Here is a 16,926-nt window from a genome sequence, read left to right as displayed (position 1 = left end):
TTTGAGGGGCACCTGGGTGGCTCAGTTGGTTGAGCCTCCAACTCGATTTTGGCTCAGGTCACAATCTCACGGTTCATGAGATGGAGCCCCAGGTCAGGCTCTGTGCTCTGTGCTGAGCCTGCTTGGGATTCTCTCTCTCCCTCTCTTTCTGCCCCTCCCCAGTGCATGTGTGTGTTCTCTCTCTCTCAAAATAAATTAGAAAACTTAAAAAAAACAAAGCCACTCACTTTAAAAAAAAAAAAAGAGTAAAATAAAATGGGTTTGAAATGTAATGAATGAATGAATTTTTATAAGCGGTAATTTAAAACACAAACTTGGTCTTCTCTCTTCTTTTCACTAATAAACACCATTTGTTACTAAGGCTGAGTGACGACGAAGCGGCCAGTCCCTCTCTGGCCACCTCTAACATTTAGCGTCATTTTTAGAAGAATCAAACTTATCCAACTTTATTCTCCTCCAAGCCTCCTCCTTATGCCCCTCATCAGAACCCCTGTCAGAACTGGCATCTCCATCAATCCCGTATATGTTAGGAAAAAGTAAAGAACGCGCATGCGTGTGTATGTGAGTGTGCAATGCACGTGTGTGGCGGGAACAGGTGGGCGGAGTATGGCCGTCCCAGACACCTGGGCATGACTGTACCTTCAATGGGATCTCCTCCACTTCCTTTCTGCTCTGCCCCTCTTTCCGCCCCCCCTGCCATTAGGCCATTTGAATAGCTCCTTACTTCAGCGACACTCACCTGTTGGTGTTCTCCAGAACCTCCACCTTCTTCCGAAGCTCCAAGTTCTCAGTGGAGCAAGACTCCACCCTACAGAGGAAAGAGAAAGAAGACAACTAGCTGTATCACTAGAGCAAATGCGAGGCCAGGAGCCAGGGTGGAGGCAGGTGGGGCTCAGAGAAGGAGGTGTGGGAATCAGCTACTCGAGAGAGGTGAGGGAGGGAGTCTGGCCAGCCTGAGTTGGGAAGAAGGATAAGACTAAAGAGAAAAGAGACACACACACACAGAGAAACAAGTGCCTCAGTAATGGAAAACAAACAGGATGGTACAAAATGTAAACTCCTTCTGGTGTGTTCTAGCCTTGGCTGCTCTCACCTCATCCCGATTACTCTTGACACCTGTTACACGTCTCCCTCATCCTACAAGGGCTGGATGCTGCTGGCTGTAACCTCGGCCGGGAGGACTGACGGGAAGCCAAGGCGTTCGGGACAGGGTGAGGGGAGAGGATGAAAACCCAGTGCCCCAATACAAGGAATCCAGGCGCAGGAGCATAGGCATCCCCCAAAGAGGCAATAAAGACCATCTTGACCCTGGATGCCTACAGAAAATACTGGACCAGAACGGGAACTGCTTAATGCCAAACTACCAATACTTAAACCAGGATGTAGAAACACTAACTTTCGGTAGGAACTTCAAGAACCAGCCAAGGATCCACTCCTTTCCCCAGACACAAGGGAAGATTCCTTTCTGGATCAGCGGCCTCATTTCCATCTTAAAATGATACCTGTTGGTCAGCTGGAGAACTGTTTGAAGGCTAATACAAAGTTGTGTTTCAAGCCTATATCTAAGCCTAATACAAAGTTGCCATTTTCCTAAGAGCCCTCCTGATATTTGGAGCCATTCGGAAGAACAAAAGACGCCTTCAGGTGTTTTTGTGAGAAGTCACTAGCCCGTAGCATGAATTATAGTGGACGGAAAATAAAGAACGCCAGCCCGACCTACTGCACTGCCTGTGTGTTTCCCTAAGGTGTGAGGGAAGTGGCCAAAAGAACTGATTAATTAGCACTGCCCCTTCCTGCTGAAACAGTGCTTCTCCTCCGTGGAGAGTTCCAGAAACGTGAGCATATGTTAATATTTACACTTGTTGGCAAGGAAGCCTTCAAGGACTTAAGGAACTTTGGTTAGAACGGTGTAATACAAATGCCTACTAAGACTGAGGGTACTTTTTACTTCCAGCCAAACTTAAAAAGCTTGCCCTCTAAAAACCACTAGGTGGCAGGCAAACCATAGCTGATAAACCAGTGGGCTTTAATGGTGGCCAGAACGAACTTCGCTTCTCATGAAAAACCTGATGCTTTTGCACACTCCCGGCTCCCCATGTATGTCACCCAATAAACACACCCAGTTTCACAGGAGGCTTACTTTTTCTCCAAGCTGTCCATGTATTCTTTCTTCTTTCTCCTACTTTCCTGGGCAGAAATCTGAGATATAAGGGGAGAAAAAAGGATTCACTTCCTGCTATACCGATAAATCAATTATGTGTAAATGGAAGAGAGAGATCTGTTAGTGCAGAAATCACCAGAGTCCTGCTCACTGTTGTAGCCACTCTTCATCTATTTAACCCGCTGGCTCATCTGTGAATCACCTCTTCTGACCACCCTGGTTTCAACCAGCCCGTGTTCTCCCCAAACTAGGTCCCGAGTGGGAAGCATGGCGGGCCTGAACAGAACACGTGGGTCACAGACCATCTGTAGGATCCTGGATAAATGATTTCAACGCCATGAGCCTCAGCTGGCTCGGCTATAACACAGAAACTAAGAGGGTTGGGCTTGCTCATACATAACCCTCTACTGGTTTTCCACATGGACCAAGAGTCATAACCAAACTTTCTTTCTTCCTTTCTTTGCCTCCTCCCTCCTGCCCTGCTTGTGCCCTAGTCATGCCCCTGGGCGTCACCAGCCCCGATTTGCACTATTGGGGGCAGAGGGATAGGAGACTGCAGAACAGTGGACTGCAGAATTTTTTTAATCAAAAACCCAGTAAAGAAAGAAAATAAATACCCACAATGTATTTATGTTTAATATAAATTATATACATGCCTACGAGACCGAAATACTGTGCACATCATAAAACAGAAACTTGAAAGGCTGAGATAAAAAAAAAAAAAAAAATTAATGAGAGTTCTAGTATCTTCCTCTCACCCCTGAATGGATCACCCAGGGCACCCAGGAGTCCACACACCCAATTTCGGATCCACTGACCCAGAGGATGAGTGGAGGGGCTGGAAGAACACAGGGGTGAGTGGTGGCTGTGTTCCCGCTCCCCACCAAGGGGAAAGGCAAGCCGAGTCTTGTCCCCCTCCATGGGACGGGCCCTCGGTGGCCACTGGGAAGAGGGGAGTAGCGGCATGCAGGCTCACTTCTGGTCACAGTCTCTGCTCATAGAAGCACTTAGATTTGGGGCGCCTGGGTGGCTTAGTTGCTTAATCTTCCCACTCTTGATTTTGGCTCACGCCGTGATCTCGCGGTGTGTGGTTTAAGGGAGCGATTCTCTCTCCCTCTCTCTCTGCACCCCCCCAATAAATAAATACACTTAAAAAAGAAGCAGCACTTAGATTTGAAGGGCTCACCTTGTTCTTGATTTTCCTCCGAATTTTCTTCAGAGCCTTCTCCTCTGATTTTGTTAGAGGCAATTTGGTGGGGATGGGATAGCCCTCGGCGATCAGGGTCCTCTTCTCCTCTTCTGTCAGGACAAGTGGGCCTGATCCTTGAAGTTTCTGTGAAGTTCAAGGGGGGGCGGGCAGAAGAGGGTCAAAGCACAAGAGCTGAGCATGCTGAAGAAACACGCAAGCGTCTGAGAGAAAAAGATGTCCGTGTGCTTCGGGGGAGAGACGAGCATTTGTAGTGGGGGCAAAGATGCTGAAGGCGCTGTCGTGTGACCTGTTGCGACCCAAGGGTTACCACTCAAAGGAGACCACCCATCCGTTCCCAGAAAGTACCCCACTGGCGAAGACGTCAGAAGGGAAATTACAGGGTTCGTTTCTCGCATCTCGCAAGATTTCGTGGCCTTGCGGTGATGGCGGATACACCTGGAGCTCTGTCTGTGAAAGAGTGTTGTTGTTCTCCTGAAAATGCAGTTTTGCAAGATGCTCTCCTTGCGCTGGGGGTCGCTTCCTGTCCCCCACTGACAGCTAAGGGGCCAGAAATGCACCTGCAGCCACATCCCGCAGAAGTCTCTGGCTTCAGTGGAGCCCCAGATCGTCCACCATCAGTGAAGATGAGGACTGTCGCTCATCTCATTTAGCCCCTAAGAGGATGATGTGTTTCTGACTGGTCAAACGAGCTGAGTGCCGACTGCGTGTGAGCCCCACGTTCCATGTCATGGAACGCTCAACACAAACTGGGTCTCTCAAGCAGGAGCTTGTGCTCGAGACTGAGACTGAATTGATCCAAGAAAGGGTGGGGGCAATTAAATGTTACGCTGTGATAGCAGCTCAAGGTGCACGCAAAACCCGGGGAGAGAGACGCTTCTATGAGTTTGTGTGATGGGGAAAGCCTCCGGGTACGACACGAGACTTGAATCGTGCCTTCTGAAAGGAAGGGGATGATTTACACAGAGAGGGGAGGGCATTCCAAGCAAAAGGCAGTATTTTGAAAAGTGATTGAAGATGCTATTCTGGAATGGATCAGAAGTTCTTGAAGCAGCAAAGGGTCAAGGCACCTAGTACAGAGTAGACATATTAGGGCCTGATACCAAGAGCTAACACAAGAAACACAACAGGCTATGGGGGTGTGACCCCAGGAGGATTTCCTCCAAAAATGTGCAGACTGGATTGATTGGACGAGGGCAAACAGGTATACAGGATGAAAACCATTCCAGTTCCAAAGGGGTGAGGAGTTTACTTAGAGCTGGTAAAGACAGAGTGGGGAAAGTTAATTCCCCTGTCCTTGGTAATGGTGAGAGAAATGAATGTGGCCACAGATCCAGAACTTTCTGGGACACACTGAACTTAAATTTTCAAAATTATGTTAATTGATAGATGGTTCTTACAGAATTTCGAATATCTCATCCCATTCAAATTTGCTCTGTGATATAAATTCAATGCGATATAAATTTCATAAGGTTGATTGTAAGCTTATAATTTTTCAGATTTCATAGACATCAGTGCACTCTTCAGAATAGTAAAAAGTTAATACCTAGTCCTATTTTTATTGGGGAAAAGGTGCCCTTATATACTTCAGGGATGAATGATGAGTCACACTTTCTAACCTGAGTCTCTGGAGTAAGAACTGTGCCACACAGGGGCGCCTGGTGTGTGTGCCACATAGTGGCTCAGTCTGTTGAGCCTCCAACTCTTGATTTTGGCTCAGGTCGTGATCTCACAGTTCATGGGTTCAAGCCCTGCGTTGGGCTCCATGCCAAGCATGGAGTCTGCTTGGGATTCTCTCTCTCCCTCTCTCTCTCTCTAACCCCCTCCCTCCCTCTCTCTTTCTGCCCCTCCCCAGCTCATGCACACACACTCTCTCTCTCAAAACGAAAAAATAAACATTAAAAAAAGAGAGAGAGAGACTTGTACCGCACACAAAAAGCGTTAAGCTCTGTTTTTGAGCTTTAGACGTTAACACGTTTGATCGCCGACAAACTTTTAAGTTCATCAAACATGGTTTATTTGAAAAATATGTTCTCTCGCAGGCCGCAGGATCATCTAAAGTGATGGTAAATATCAGCGACATGATTTGGAGGAGGAAGGCAACACCACGTTTTTATCCCCTGTGCTTGTAGCTGCGTAAACTAAGCACATGAGTGGTAACTGGATACGCACAGGGAGAGGAAGAGAATTTGTGTTAGCGTGGGCGGGTGATGGGCAGGTCTTCAGAAAGGGCTGTACGACGGTTATCGCCCTGTTTTAGCGAATTAAACCAACAACTTCCTTCCAAGAACAAAAATCAAGCGGCCTTCAAGGGCACCCCCTCCCAGTGAAGCTCCAAGTGACCGCGGGGGAAGCGTTCGCGTCCAGTGACGCCAGAGTACTCACGTGAGGCGCTGTGAGGAGAGGAGAGCTGGACAGGGCGGAGGGGGCCCGGGCCGTGGCTCTGGCGGGGCTGTGGGTCTGGGGCAGGCCGAAGGGGTGCAGGCGGGGGTTGGGGCTCAGGCTGCCCTCCGAGTCACTGCTGTGGCTGCTGGGGGGCGTGGGAGGTAAGTGCAGGTGTTCCACGGAGGCTGAAGAAAAGAAAGCGATTGCATCCATCAGACAGCAAAGAAGCAGGACCTGGGGGTGGTTCCACGTCTGTACATCCATTCAGCCCGACTCGGGGCAGCTGGACCGAAGGCTGAGGATTCTGCAGGTGCTGATGTGGAAAGATCTCCAACATATACTGCTAGGGGGGAGGGGGGAAAATCAAGCAGCCCTCCTTTTGTGTGAAAAAGGAGAGAAGGGGAGTACATCATATTTGCTTGTCTCTGCATCGAGAAACTGGAAAACATATAAGAAACTAATAAAATTATGACCTCGGCGGGGGGGCGGGGGGGGGCAGCGGGAAATTAGGGTAGACAGAGCACTGGCATAACTTGTCACTGTATCACTTCCTATCATGTATATAGCTTGACGTGTAAACCATGTTAATGTATCAGGTACTTAAAAAAGAATCTTTAAACAAAAATTAGCAAAACTTGGGGCCCCGGAGGGTTTCCAGTGGCTGCTTTGATTGATAAAAGCTCATGTTTCTGAAGGAATGTGCCAGGCAGGGCCAGCCATTCTTCCTTCAGAGAATTTGAAATCCATCCGCCGACAGATAGATAGGTGGGAGCTGGAAAATAAACGTGTGGTGGGGATCTTTCTGCCCCGCAGTCCCCTAGCATCTGAAAGTCCACCCCTCGCCTCTCCTCAGGGAGTCACAGACACGCTGGCTGCAGGAGCCTGGGAGCCTCGGTCGGTGTTATCACGCACACACCTGCAGGGCAGCAGCGAGGGGCTCCCGAGGGAACAATCCACTCTGAGTGCAACCTTTTTGACAAAGGAACTCTCCTTTTTCCGACCCGTGGACATTGTCACTATGCTGAAATCCCTTGAGAGCCAGCCACTGTTATCGAGCCGAGGGGCATAACCCTGGGTAAGCCTTTCACCCCGTGCCCCTCCGGGGCCCCCAGGACAACAGAGCCCTTAGCACCTCAGCTGGGCCAGAGAACAGCTTGGGGCCGCGGAAAGGCCTTAGCCTCTTCTCTCCCATAACTAGAGACTGCTGAGGTGCTATCAGTGGGAAGGGCCTTGTAAGGCACAACTGATATAAGAAAATCGATTCCACCCACAGCTGCCTTTGGAGGTGACAAGCAAGGACCAGGTGGCTCTCTCTCTGAAAACACCTGAATATCCCAGGTAACAGGGAGTGTCCCTCTCGGCCACCCCTCCTGCCACCCTCCCTGCTCCTCGCGTCACGCATTTCTTTCTTCTCTTAGTCTCTATTTTTAAAATTTATTTTTTAATTATTTATTTATGTTTTGGTAAATGTTTATTTATTTTTGAGAGAAAGAGCAGGAGTGCGAGCAGGGGAGGAGCAGAAAGAGACGGAGAGAAAGAGAGAGAGACAGAGTCCTACGCAGGATGCACACCATCAGCACTGAGCCCGTTGGGGAACTCGAACCCATGAACTGGGAGATCATGACCTGAGCCGAAGTTGGACGCTTAGCCAACTGAGCCACCCAGGCACCCCTCTCTCTCTCTAACTATGACCTTGTTTTTCTCTTTTTCTAACGTACTACCTTTCACTAGCTGCTTCCCTTTTTCTCTGCCAAAGTCTTGCCAAAGAGCTCCATGGGTTTTTAATGTCTATGGGTATTCTTAAAGCTAAAGAATGTTCTTTTTTAAAAAAATTTTTTTCAATGTTTATTTATTTTTGAGAGAGACAGAGACAGAGCGTGAGCAGGGGTGGGGCAGAGAGAGAGAGAGGGGAGACACAGAATTGAAAGCAGTTCCCTATGTGGGGTTTGAATTCACTGACTGCAAGATCATGACCTGAGCCGAAGTCGGATGTTTAACTGACTGAGCCACCCACGCGCCCCAAGCTAAAGAATGTTCTAAAGTAATCCATATATCTCTAATGCCAACACCCCTGCCAACAGTTCCAGGTGTCTGAAATGTGTGCCCACCTAGGAAAGAGTCCTGAGAGAGTTAACCAACGTGTCGGATGACTTAAACAAGGAGGCCATTAGACTGAGATGGCTTTAACGCTGTGGCCTAGGTGAGCAAACCTAAAGTCTGTGCTTGTAGATGCATCAAGGTTACCAAATTGAAACCTAAGGACAAGCAATTCACAAACAGCCAACCAGGCTTCAGACTACAGCCAATCAATAATTGCTTTGCTTTGCTTCTGCAGATTATAAGAGTCTCTCCCTGAGCTCCCATTGGTGGAACTCTCCTAACCGCTTCTGGTTGGGCACTGCCGATTTGAATACGTTTTTGTCCAAATAAACTCCTAAATTTTTTTTTTAATACGTCTCAGTTTATCTTTCAGCAATGTTAAAAAAAAATCCCCAAACCCAGGAGCAAAACCCATTAGGGGTTCCCACTGTCTGCCACCCTGTGCTGTTACATTCTGGAGAACTAGCCAAGTTCTCGTCCTTTTCACTTAAGCACAGTCCAAATTATTCTAATCCTTTTCTCCTTTCCAAGCAGAAGGTACCCCACACAAAAGGGAAACGGCATGACATGGAAAGTGAAGGAAACATGAATCCCCTCTTTCTTACTTATTAAGAGCCACTGACCTGGCTATCGGGGTCCTGATATCAGATTTCTAAATATCATTTGAAATGCTGGTCTCAGATTACTTGCAAGGTCTGGGGACAGCAAGCTACTTTGCCTCGAAACTCCACTGCATACAAGGATATCGAATTTCCCTCTCTCTGTTTAATCTAGGATAATGAGGAAGGACTGCCTGGCACTTACTTTACTCTTGAAACCTTTCTCCTCCAGTGATCTCAGATTCTGAAGTCACTCCAGGATTCATTGTTATAGTGAGGACACTTTCTGAAGCATATTGCAACATAAACTAAAAGAGCAAGATGCATTTGCTAGCTTTCGTGAGAATGAAAAGAAATACTTTAGAACAGGATATAAAGCTGAATGGTGCTAATGGAAACACCCAGTGGAAAGAAACATTGTCTCTATAGGGATTCTAGTCGATATTACGAATTTTAAGAATGCAATCATTTCTTACTGACAATAAAGGCAAATGCCAACCCTGATTAAACTGTCACAGATAAGACCCTGAGTTAGTCTCCAGTGCAATGAAATGCTGATGCCTTTATGAGAAATGTTCACGTGTAACACCCACACATTAAGTACACACTGTAACACGGAGGCCTTTTCTATGGCAAATGCAGATAAGAATTTCTTATTTGTGGATCACACTAAAGATCTGTCCTTCTAACTATGTGCCGAAGATATAAATAAGAAGGAAGATGACGGCAGGTCTGAAGGCACAGATGGAAGAAACGCGGGACCCATGCAGGAGTAGCTCAATAAAAAAGGCAAAAAAGCTCCCTTCTACTCTATGACACTTGTGGGTCAGTGTTTGGAATTCCTCACTATGGGCTTCAGATGAAGACAGAGAAGTCAGAAAGAAACCGACACAGACAAAGAAAAACTGAAAAGTATGACAACTTCAAGTCTGACCTTATTCTGTTCCAAATGGATGGCAAGACGCCCAGTGAGATGCAGGAACTAATTTAGAAATAGGGAAGAGGCTCTTTGCAACTATTGTCACTTAAAGTCAACATTTATTTTTTATTAAAAAAATGTTTTTAATTGTATTTATTTTGAGAGAGAGAGCGAGCAGGGTAGGGGCAGAGAGAAGGGGAAGAGAGAATCCCAAGCAGGCTCCATACTGTCAGCGTAGAGCCTGATGCAGGGCTTGAACCCATGAACCAATCATGACCTGAGCCGAAATCAAGAGTTGGACGTTTAACCTACTGAGCCACTCAGGTGCCCCTAAAGTCAACATTTGAAAACACTGAATGATCAGACAAATTGTGAATTCACTTTACAAAGGGTTTAAACTCGAGTTGTTGTAAACAGGCAAGGTGCCTTTGCAGATATTTGTTTATTTGCCTCTACTGATCACTGAGGCAGCACAGAGAATTGGGTTTGATTCACACGCTCACACCCAAAAGGGCAGCAATTGCGTTGGTCATCAGCACCCCAAGTTCATAGCTGACTATAAAGGTTTTGAAAAAACACCCTCGCTAGGAGTGAAACTAAATGAAAAGATTCAGCATAAAAGATTCAAGCATATACACACAGGTAAAAGGTTCAAGTACATACATATATGGGAAATTAAATTGTAGCTTTCCAAGTTTGTATTTAGAATCAATGTTTTATATATATGTATATAAATATACACACATATATAACATATATACATATATATACACATATATATAAATATATGTAAATATATTTTGTAAATATATTTGTAAATATATATGTAAATATATATAAATATAATATATAAATATAAATATGTAAATATATATACATATATATATTTAATGTTTATTTATTTCTGAGGCAGAAAGAGAGCATGAGTGGGGGAGGGGCAGAGAGAGAGGGAGACACAGAATCCGAAGGAGGCTCCAGGCTCTGAGTGGTCAGCACAGAGCCCGATGCGGGGCTCGACCTCACAAACTGTGAGATCGTGACCTGAGCCAAAGTCGGTCGCTCAACCGACTGAGCCACCCAGGCGCCCCGAGAATCAGGGTTTTAAAGCACAGAGCTGTTTCAGAAACCAAGCTATGCCTGCGGTACAAATTAATCCCAGCACTTTCTCCCGCATTCCCTTTCTCTTTCGACTGTGCTCTGATGTCTAGTAGCCCCGAAGGGAGGCAGGGAGGGTAGACAGACCTTCTTTAGGAGAGAAGTTGAGGAACTGATCCACTTCATGAGGCTCCAGCTTAATCTTAGGAATAATGGTCTGGCAGGAGGAATCAACCTGAAGGGAGAATTTCAAACAGTTTTTAAAAACCGGCAACAACCTCGTAGGATCACCAGGGAAGCTAGCTATTTGTCATCTGTGTGTCGCCCTCCAGGCAGCCCTGCTTCTCGGAGCTGGCAGCAACCTGGCTGAGCACAGGCTCCTTCTTTGACAGGGAGGAGGCTTTGTTCTTAACCTTTCTCTCACTGCCAAATGTGGCACCACAGCTCACGGAACACTCAGAATTCCAAAATTAAAAAACCAGGGCGAATTCATCAATGCTTCCTTCTATTGTTTTTATGGTAACATAAAGGCATTTTATCATGCAACAGTCTGGAGAATTTGTAAAGGGCCACAGGCCTCCACCAGTTTGTCCTATGGCAGGAAGTACATGAACCAAGCTGCATCCATTCCCCTCCAGGCTTCCTCATGGTTGACGACATCTAACCATGAAACAGTACGGAAAAGAGAAAAGGTCTCTGGCCCATGAGTGGAGCAGGGCCATGACCCTGACCTTTCTGAGTTACATACTAAAACATCAACTGAACCAACATCTCGAGGAGCAGGGAGACTTGGACACACTCTAGAAGCCCAGTGCAATGAACAGATCCAGGCAGCGAGTGAGAAAGGAATTCTAGAGGGCATTGTAGAGGTGTCCTGTTCACAGTCCCTCATCTTTTCCACGATGGGTTGTCAAGAACACCAAGAACAAATATGGCGCCTCTACTCTTCTGTGTGACCTCTTCCTGAACAGGTATAGGTAGATATTACACCTTGCTCAGAGGACATTTGACTTAAAGAACATCAGTGGAGTCACTGTTTATAACCCTTGGCTTTGAACTTTAGGAAAGGTAGGGCTGGCTTCCAACATCTGGAAGAAGATGTGTGAGTATGATTCTGGTCTATTACTAGATACCAGAAATATCTGGAGAGAAGGTAGAGCAAACTAAATTCTACTTCCTGTAGGCATGGAATTGAACCAGGAAGAAATTCCCAATTTTTTATGTTTTCCGTGGGTAATGCGATAAACGTTGGTAGGTTGGAGATCCCTGAACTGGGTCAGGGTAACTCTGCATTGCACTAGGAAAGTAAAATGTTACACAGGAACCAACATTCCAGTTAGCCACCACATGCAAGCATGCATCATCATTTAACCCCTCTCTTTCCCCTGGCTTAAAACTGAAGTTTGTTTTTTTTTTTAAACTATAGATATCCATCTATTTTTTTTTTTAATTTTGTAACAGCAATCATCGGAAAAATGAAAGCAGACTCGCTACCACTTTTTCTGAACAATGTCTTCAAAGGAAGTGGTATAACAAACGCTGACCCCAATAGGTATTGATATATACATACGTACATACGCAATTATATATCCTTAAGCATATATAGCCACTAGCTCTAAAAAGGTTAAATGCCTTATTGGAGAATGAGCGTCCGTATCTTTTGATCCAGTGTGTGTGTGTATAAAAGAAAATTGAGTATACCCCAGTATTCGGTTCCAGGAGGGGTTCCTCCTTTTCAAAAGGGGTGGAGATGGCCGTGATGGTCAGAGTGACAGAGGGAACAAGTCCCGGGGGCGGCTCCTCTGTAATCGGCTCTGTCTTGATGGTTGTGGATGGAAAGTCTGTAGACAGATACCATTTCTCACTTTCCACTTCATCTATGGGAAAAAGATAAGCACACGTATGAATTCGTCCAGGGTATCATACATAAGTAAAACAAACGACTACTGAGCTTGCTCCTCAAAACACAGTTCCAACAATAAAGGGCAGAATAGGAGGAAATAAAGTGAGGATGTGAGAGGGGAGAGAAATGGATAAAGAAATGAATGGCAAAGTAAGAATCTATACCTGCATTCGCTTGAGTGTAAGTTTGCCAAAATAAACGACAAGGATACACGGAAAAGAAAGACCCCCACCTTCCTGGTCAGGGCAGCAAGGAGACTGGATGGATGGGGAACAAGATGGAAGAATCTCCACGTGTGATGTTTTACACTATTTGTTTTCTCAAACTAAGTGAATGTGTCATCTATTCAAAAATATAGAAGTACATTTAAAATTAAACGAATGGTTTGAAACCAGAGTCTCAGGAGAGACGACTGGGGACCACGGACAGGTGGGCTCTATTCTACTCTCAATGGACAGTGATTTTTCCTTTCTTTTCTTCTCACTCCCTGTTTTTGTCCTTCTGTTTCCCTATGACCCCACTCATACCTTAAGGCCGACCTAAAATTCCAGAACTTTACTTAGCCCTCTGCAAAACTTCAGGGTTTATAATAAACATCTGCCTTTGCTGCAATGGATCAAATATCTAGAGAAAAGGGCTGGATCTTGGCTTGCTAGTGGCTTTCATGGTTATCACAGGCCCGGGGATTGCAACAAAGCATTAAGAACAGACAGAAGCACCTTGTCCCTTAATGCCCATTCTTCTAGACACTTAACGTCCACCTATTTCTTACCAAATTACTTCAGCACTACTAACTGAGCACAGTCATGGAAAAGGAGGGAATAGTTAGGAAGAGAAAAGACAAGGAGATTGCAAACAGGTTCAGAACAAGAAAAAACAAGTCAGAGATTCCCAAAGTCAGCATTCCTTAGCTGATACAATTTTTATTAAAATGAGGCTAAAATGAAGCAAAGATACATTCCTTGCTTTATGAAAAGGTTTAAACACACACACACACACACACACACATACACACACACACACACACACACACACCCCCCACATGCTGAGTGAACCATTACTATACCAAAGAGGAAAGTCGTTCCCATTAGGACTCAAGTTTTCTTAAGAGAAGGTACGCGAAAATCATTCAGAACTGGTAGAGGCGGGGAAAGAGCAGGCATAGAAGCAAAAACTAAAGGTTATAATTATTAAAACTGTATTCCATAAGCAACTTCCTTGAAACTCAAGAAAAAGTTAGATTCACATTTACAAAGGAAAATGATCTCCCCCTCCGCAATCCAATTTCTAATTGACTTCATTGACTAGCTCAGCCCTGATTTATTTCCTGAGGCAAAGGAAAGATGGGCAAGACTTCTGTTGGTTGAAGACATTTTGCTTTTGGAACTAGTTCTATAAAGCTGTTGAGTGCGATGGTGTGATGGGAGAATTTCCATCATTCACAGGGTACGCACCACATCCTGGCTGAAGGGGGAGGGGCAGGAAACAAAGGGCCTTTTGATGGCGGCCAGAGGAGAGAGACCACACTGTACTTGACACAGAATTCTGCTGGCCAGATGGGCACCCGGCTCAACTTAGAGAAGCAACTGGGTGAAGAGCCAAAAGAAGATTCTAATGCCTCTCCCAAAATGAGCTTAAGAACTAGAAACTTCTGTCAGCAAGGAAGACACACTCAGGACAGATTTGGGGAAGAGTTGGAGAGACAGAGTGCACAGATCACACTTTCTCTATTCAGGAATGGCATATGGCTGCCTTTGCTTTGTGAAGTCAACACTTACAGCCTGTCCACACTAAGCAGTATTTATCCCTGGCAGAGAGACTGGAAGAGAGATAGTAAGATAAAATACAGCCTCAGTGTATGTTAAAATTAACAGTAAGGAGACATCCCTGAGAAAAGGTCGCACAGGGAATTGTAAGAAAAGACCAGACCCACCCCCATGCACTTACGACCACTATGTGGTGAAGCGTAATTCACAAGGCAAAAAAAGAAAAGGCAAAAGTAAAAACAAAACTATAAGACAAACTGAAGACAGGTAACACAATCGGTTCTTCCAGTGTAACTAAGCCATCCTCAAAGCACATGCATTCATAACATAGGTCAGGGTAGTTGATATTCTTTTTAAAATATTTTTATTTTATTTTATATTATTTTTGAGAGAGAGAGTGAGAGAGAGTGTGAGCAGGGGAGAGAGGCAGAGGGAGAAAGAGAATCTTAAGCAGGGTCCATACTCAGTGCAGAGTCTGATGCAGGGCTCAATCTCATGATCCTGGGATCATGACCTGAGCTGAAATCAAGAGTTGGACGCTCAACCGAATGAGCCATCCAGGCAACCCAAGAGAGTTGATATATTTTTTAAAATGTTTGTTTATTTATTTTGAGAGAGAGAGAGTGTGCACAAGTAGGGGAAGGCAGAGCGAGAGGGAAAGACAGAATCCCAAGAAGGCTCTGCACAGAGCCCACCGTGGGGCTAGAATTCATGAAATGCGAGATCATGGCCTGAGATGAAATCAGGAGTCGGACAGTCAGCCGCCTGAGCCACCAAGGCACCCCAGTTGATGTTGATATTTTTAACGCTCAGTGTCCTATACCCCTTTTTAAAAATTTTGTCTATCTATCTATCTATCTATCTATCTATCTATCTATCTATCTATCTAAAATCATTGCTGTGTCAGGAAGAGAGACTGCAGGATGAACAATGATACTTGAACTAGGAAGCAAAACCTCCTCTCTCAAAGACACTCTTTCAAGTGAGAAGCCCAAGGAAGCTGCCTCTCTTCCCATGAGCTTTGTTGAGGATAAAACACTGGCGTTGCCTTCATGCTTCCACTTCAATAAAGAAATTTATTGGGGCGCCTAGGTGGCTCAGTCGGTTGAGCGTCTGACTTCAGCTCAGGTCACGATCTCGCGGTCTGTGGGTTCGAGCCCCACTCTGGGCTGTGGGCTTGGAGCCTGGAGCCTGCTTCCGATTCTGTGTCTCCCTCTCTCTCTGCCCCTCCCCCGTTCATGCTCTGTCTCTCTCTGTCTCAAAAATAAATAAACGTAAAAAAAAAACTGAAAAAAAAAGAAATTTATTATTCTTTTTTTCCCCCAAATTATTTATTTTTTAATTTTACTTTTTAAAATTTACATCCAAATTAGTTAGCATATAGTGCAACTAAGATTTCAGGAGTAGATTCCTTAGTGCCTCTGACCCATTTAGCCCGTGTGTGTGTGTATATATATGTATACACGTATATGTGTGTGTGTGTGTGTGTGTATACACATACACACACAATGGAATATTACTCGGCAATCAAAAAGAATGAAAACTTGCCATTTGCAACCACATGGATGGAACTGGAGGGTATTATGCTAAGTGAAAGTAGTCAGAGAAAGACAAAAATCTTATGACTTCACCCATATGAGGACTTTAAGAGACAAAACAGATGAACGTAAGGGAAGGGAAACAAAAACAATACAAAACCAGGGAGGGGAACAAAACAGAAGAGACTCATAAATATGGAGAACAAACTGAGGGTTACTGGAGGGGGTATATACACACATACATATACATATATATACACATATACACATATATATACACATCGTATATATACATATACATCATATATATATGTGTGTGTGTGTGTATATATATACACACACACACACACATATATATACATATATACATACACATATATACATACATATATATGTGTATGTATACATATATATACATACACATATATATGTGCATATATACATCGTATATATACATATACATCATATATATGTGTGTGTGTGTATATATATACACATATATATATACACACACACATACATATATACATATACATATATATACATATATACGTGTATATATATGTATATATATGTATATGTATACATATATATACATATGCATATATATGTGTATATATATGTATATACATATGTGTGTATATATATATGTATATATATATACACACACACCACATCTTCTTTATCTATTCATCCATCGATGAACATTTGGGCTCTTTCCGTACTTTGGCTATTGTTGATAGTGCTGCTATAAACATGGGAGTGAATGTGTCCCTTCAAAACGGCACACCTGTATCCCATGGATAAATGCCTAGTAGTGCAATTGCTGGGTCCTAGGGTAGTTCTATTTTTAGTTTTTTGAGGAACCTCGATACTGTTTTCCAGAGTGGCTGCACCAGCTTGCATTCCCACCAACAATGCAAAAGAGATCCTCTCTCTGCATCCTCACCGACATCTGTCATTGCCTGAGTTGTTAATGTTAGCCATTCTGACAGGTGTGAGGTGGTATCTCTCATTGTGGGTTTGATTTGTATTTCCCTGATGATGAGTGATGTTGAGCATTTTTTCATGTGTCGGTTGGCCATCTGGATGTCTTCCTTGGAGAAGTGTCTATTCATGTCTTTTGCCTATTTCTTCACTGGATTATTCGTTTTTTGAGTTTTATTTGTTAAGTTTGATAAGTTCTTTATAGACTTTGGATACTAACCCTTTATTCTGATATGTCGTCTGCAAATATCTTCTCCCGTTCTGTC

The 16,926-nt window shown here is 44.4% G+C and overlaps 1 protein-coding gene across 2 annotated transcripts in view; it reads right to left on the bottom strand.

Annotated features, from left to right (window-relative positions):
* CREB3L2 (cAMP responsive element binding protein 3 like 2) overlaps positions 1-16,926 on the bottom strand; it is a 119,337-nt gene that overhangs the window by 20,819 nt on the left and 81,592 nt on the right. For both annotated transcript variants that reach the window (XM_058724152.1, XM_058724151.1), the window contains exons 3-8: positions 12,168-12,343; positions 10,614-10,701; positions 5,754-5,938; positions 3,348-3,494; positions 2,141-2,199; positions 740-808 (exon numbers count right to left, since the gene is read on the bottom strand). In XM_058724152.1, the coding sequence (XP_058580135.1) occupies positions 740-808; positions 2,141-2,199; positions 3,348-3,494; positions 5,754-5,938; positions 10,614-10,701; positions 12,168-12,343 (724 nt within the window). The remainder of the gene's footprint in view (positions 1-739; positions 809-2,140; positions 2,200-3,347; positions 3,495-5,753; positions 5,939-10,613; positions 10,702-12,167; positions 12,344-16,926) is intronic.

Source organism: Neofelis nebulosa, chromosome 4 (assembly GCF_028018385.1).
Source record: "Neofelis nebulosa isolate mNeoNeb1 chromosome 4, mNeoNeb1.pri, whole genome shotgun sequence".
NCBI lineage: Eukaryota > Metazoa > Chordata > Mammalia > Carnivora > Felidae > Neofelis > Neofelis nebulosa.
Note: the sequence above shows the minus strand (reverse complement) of the source record. Positions and strands in the feature narration are given on the sequence as shown.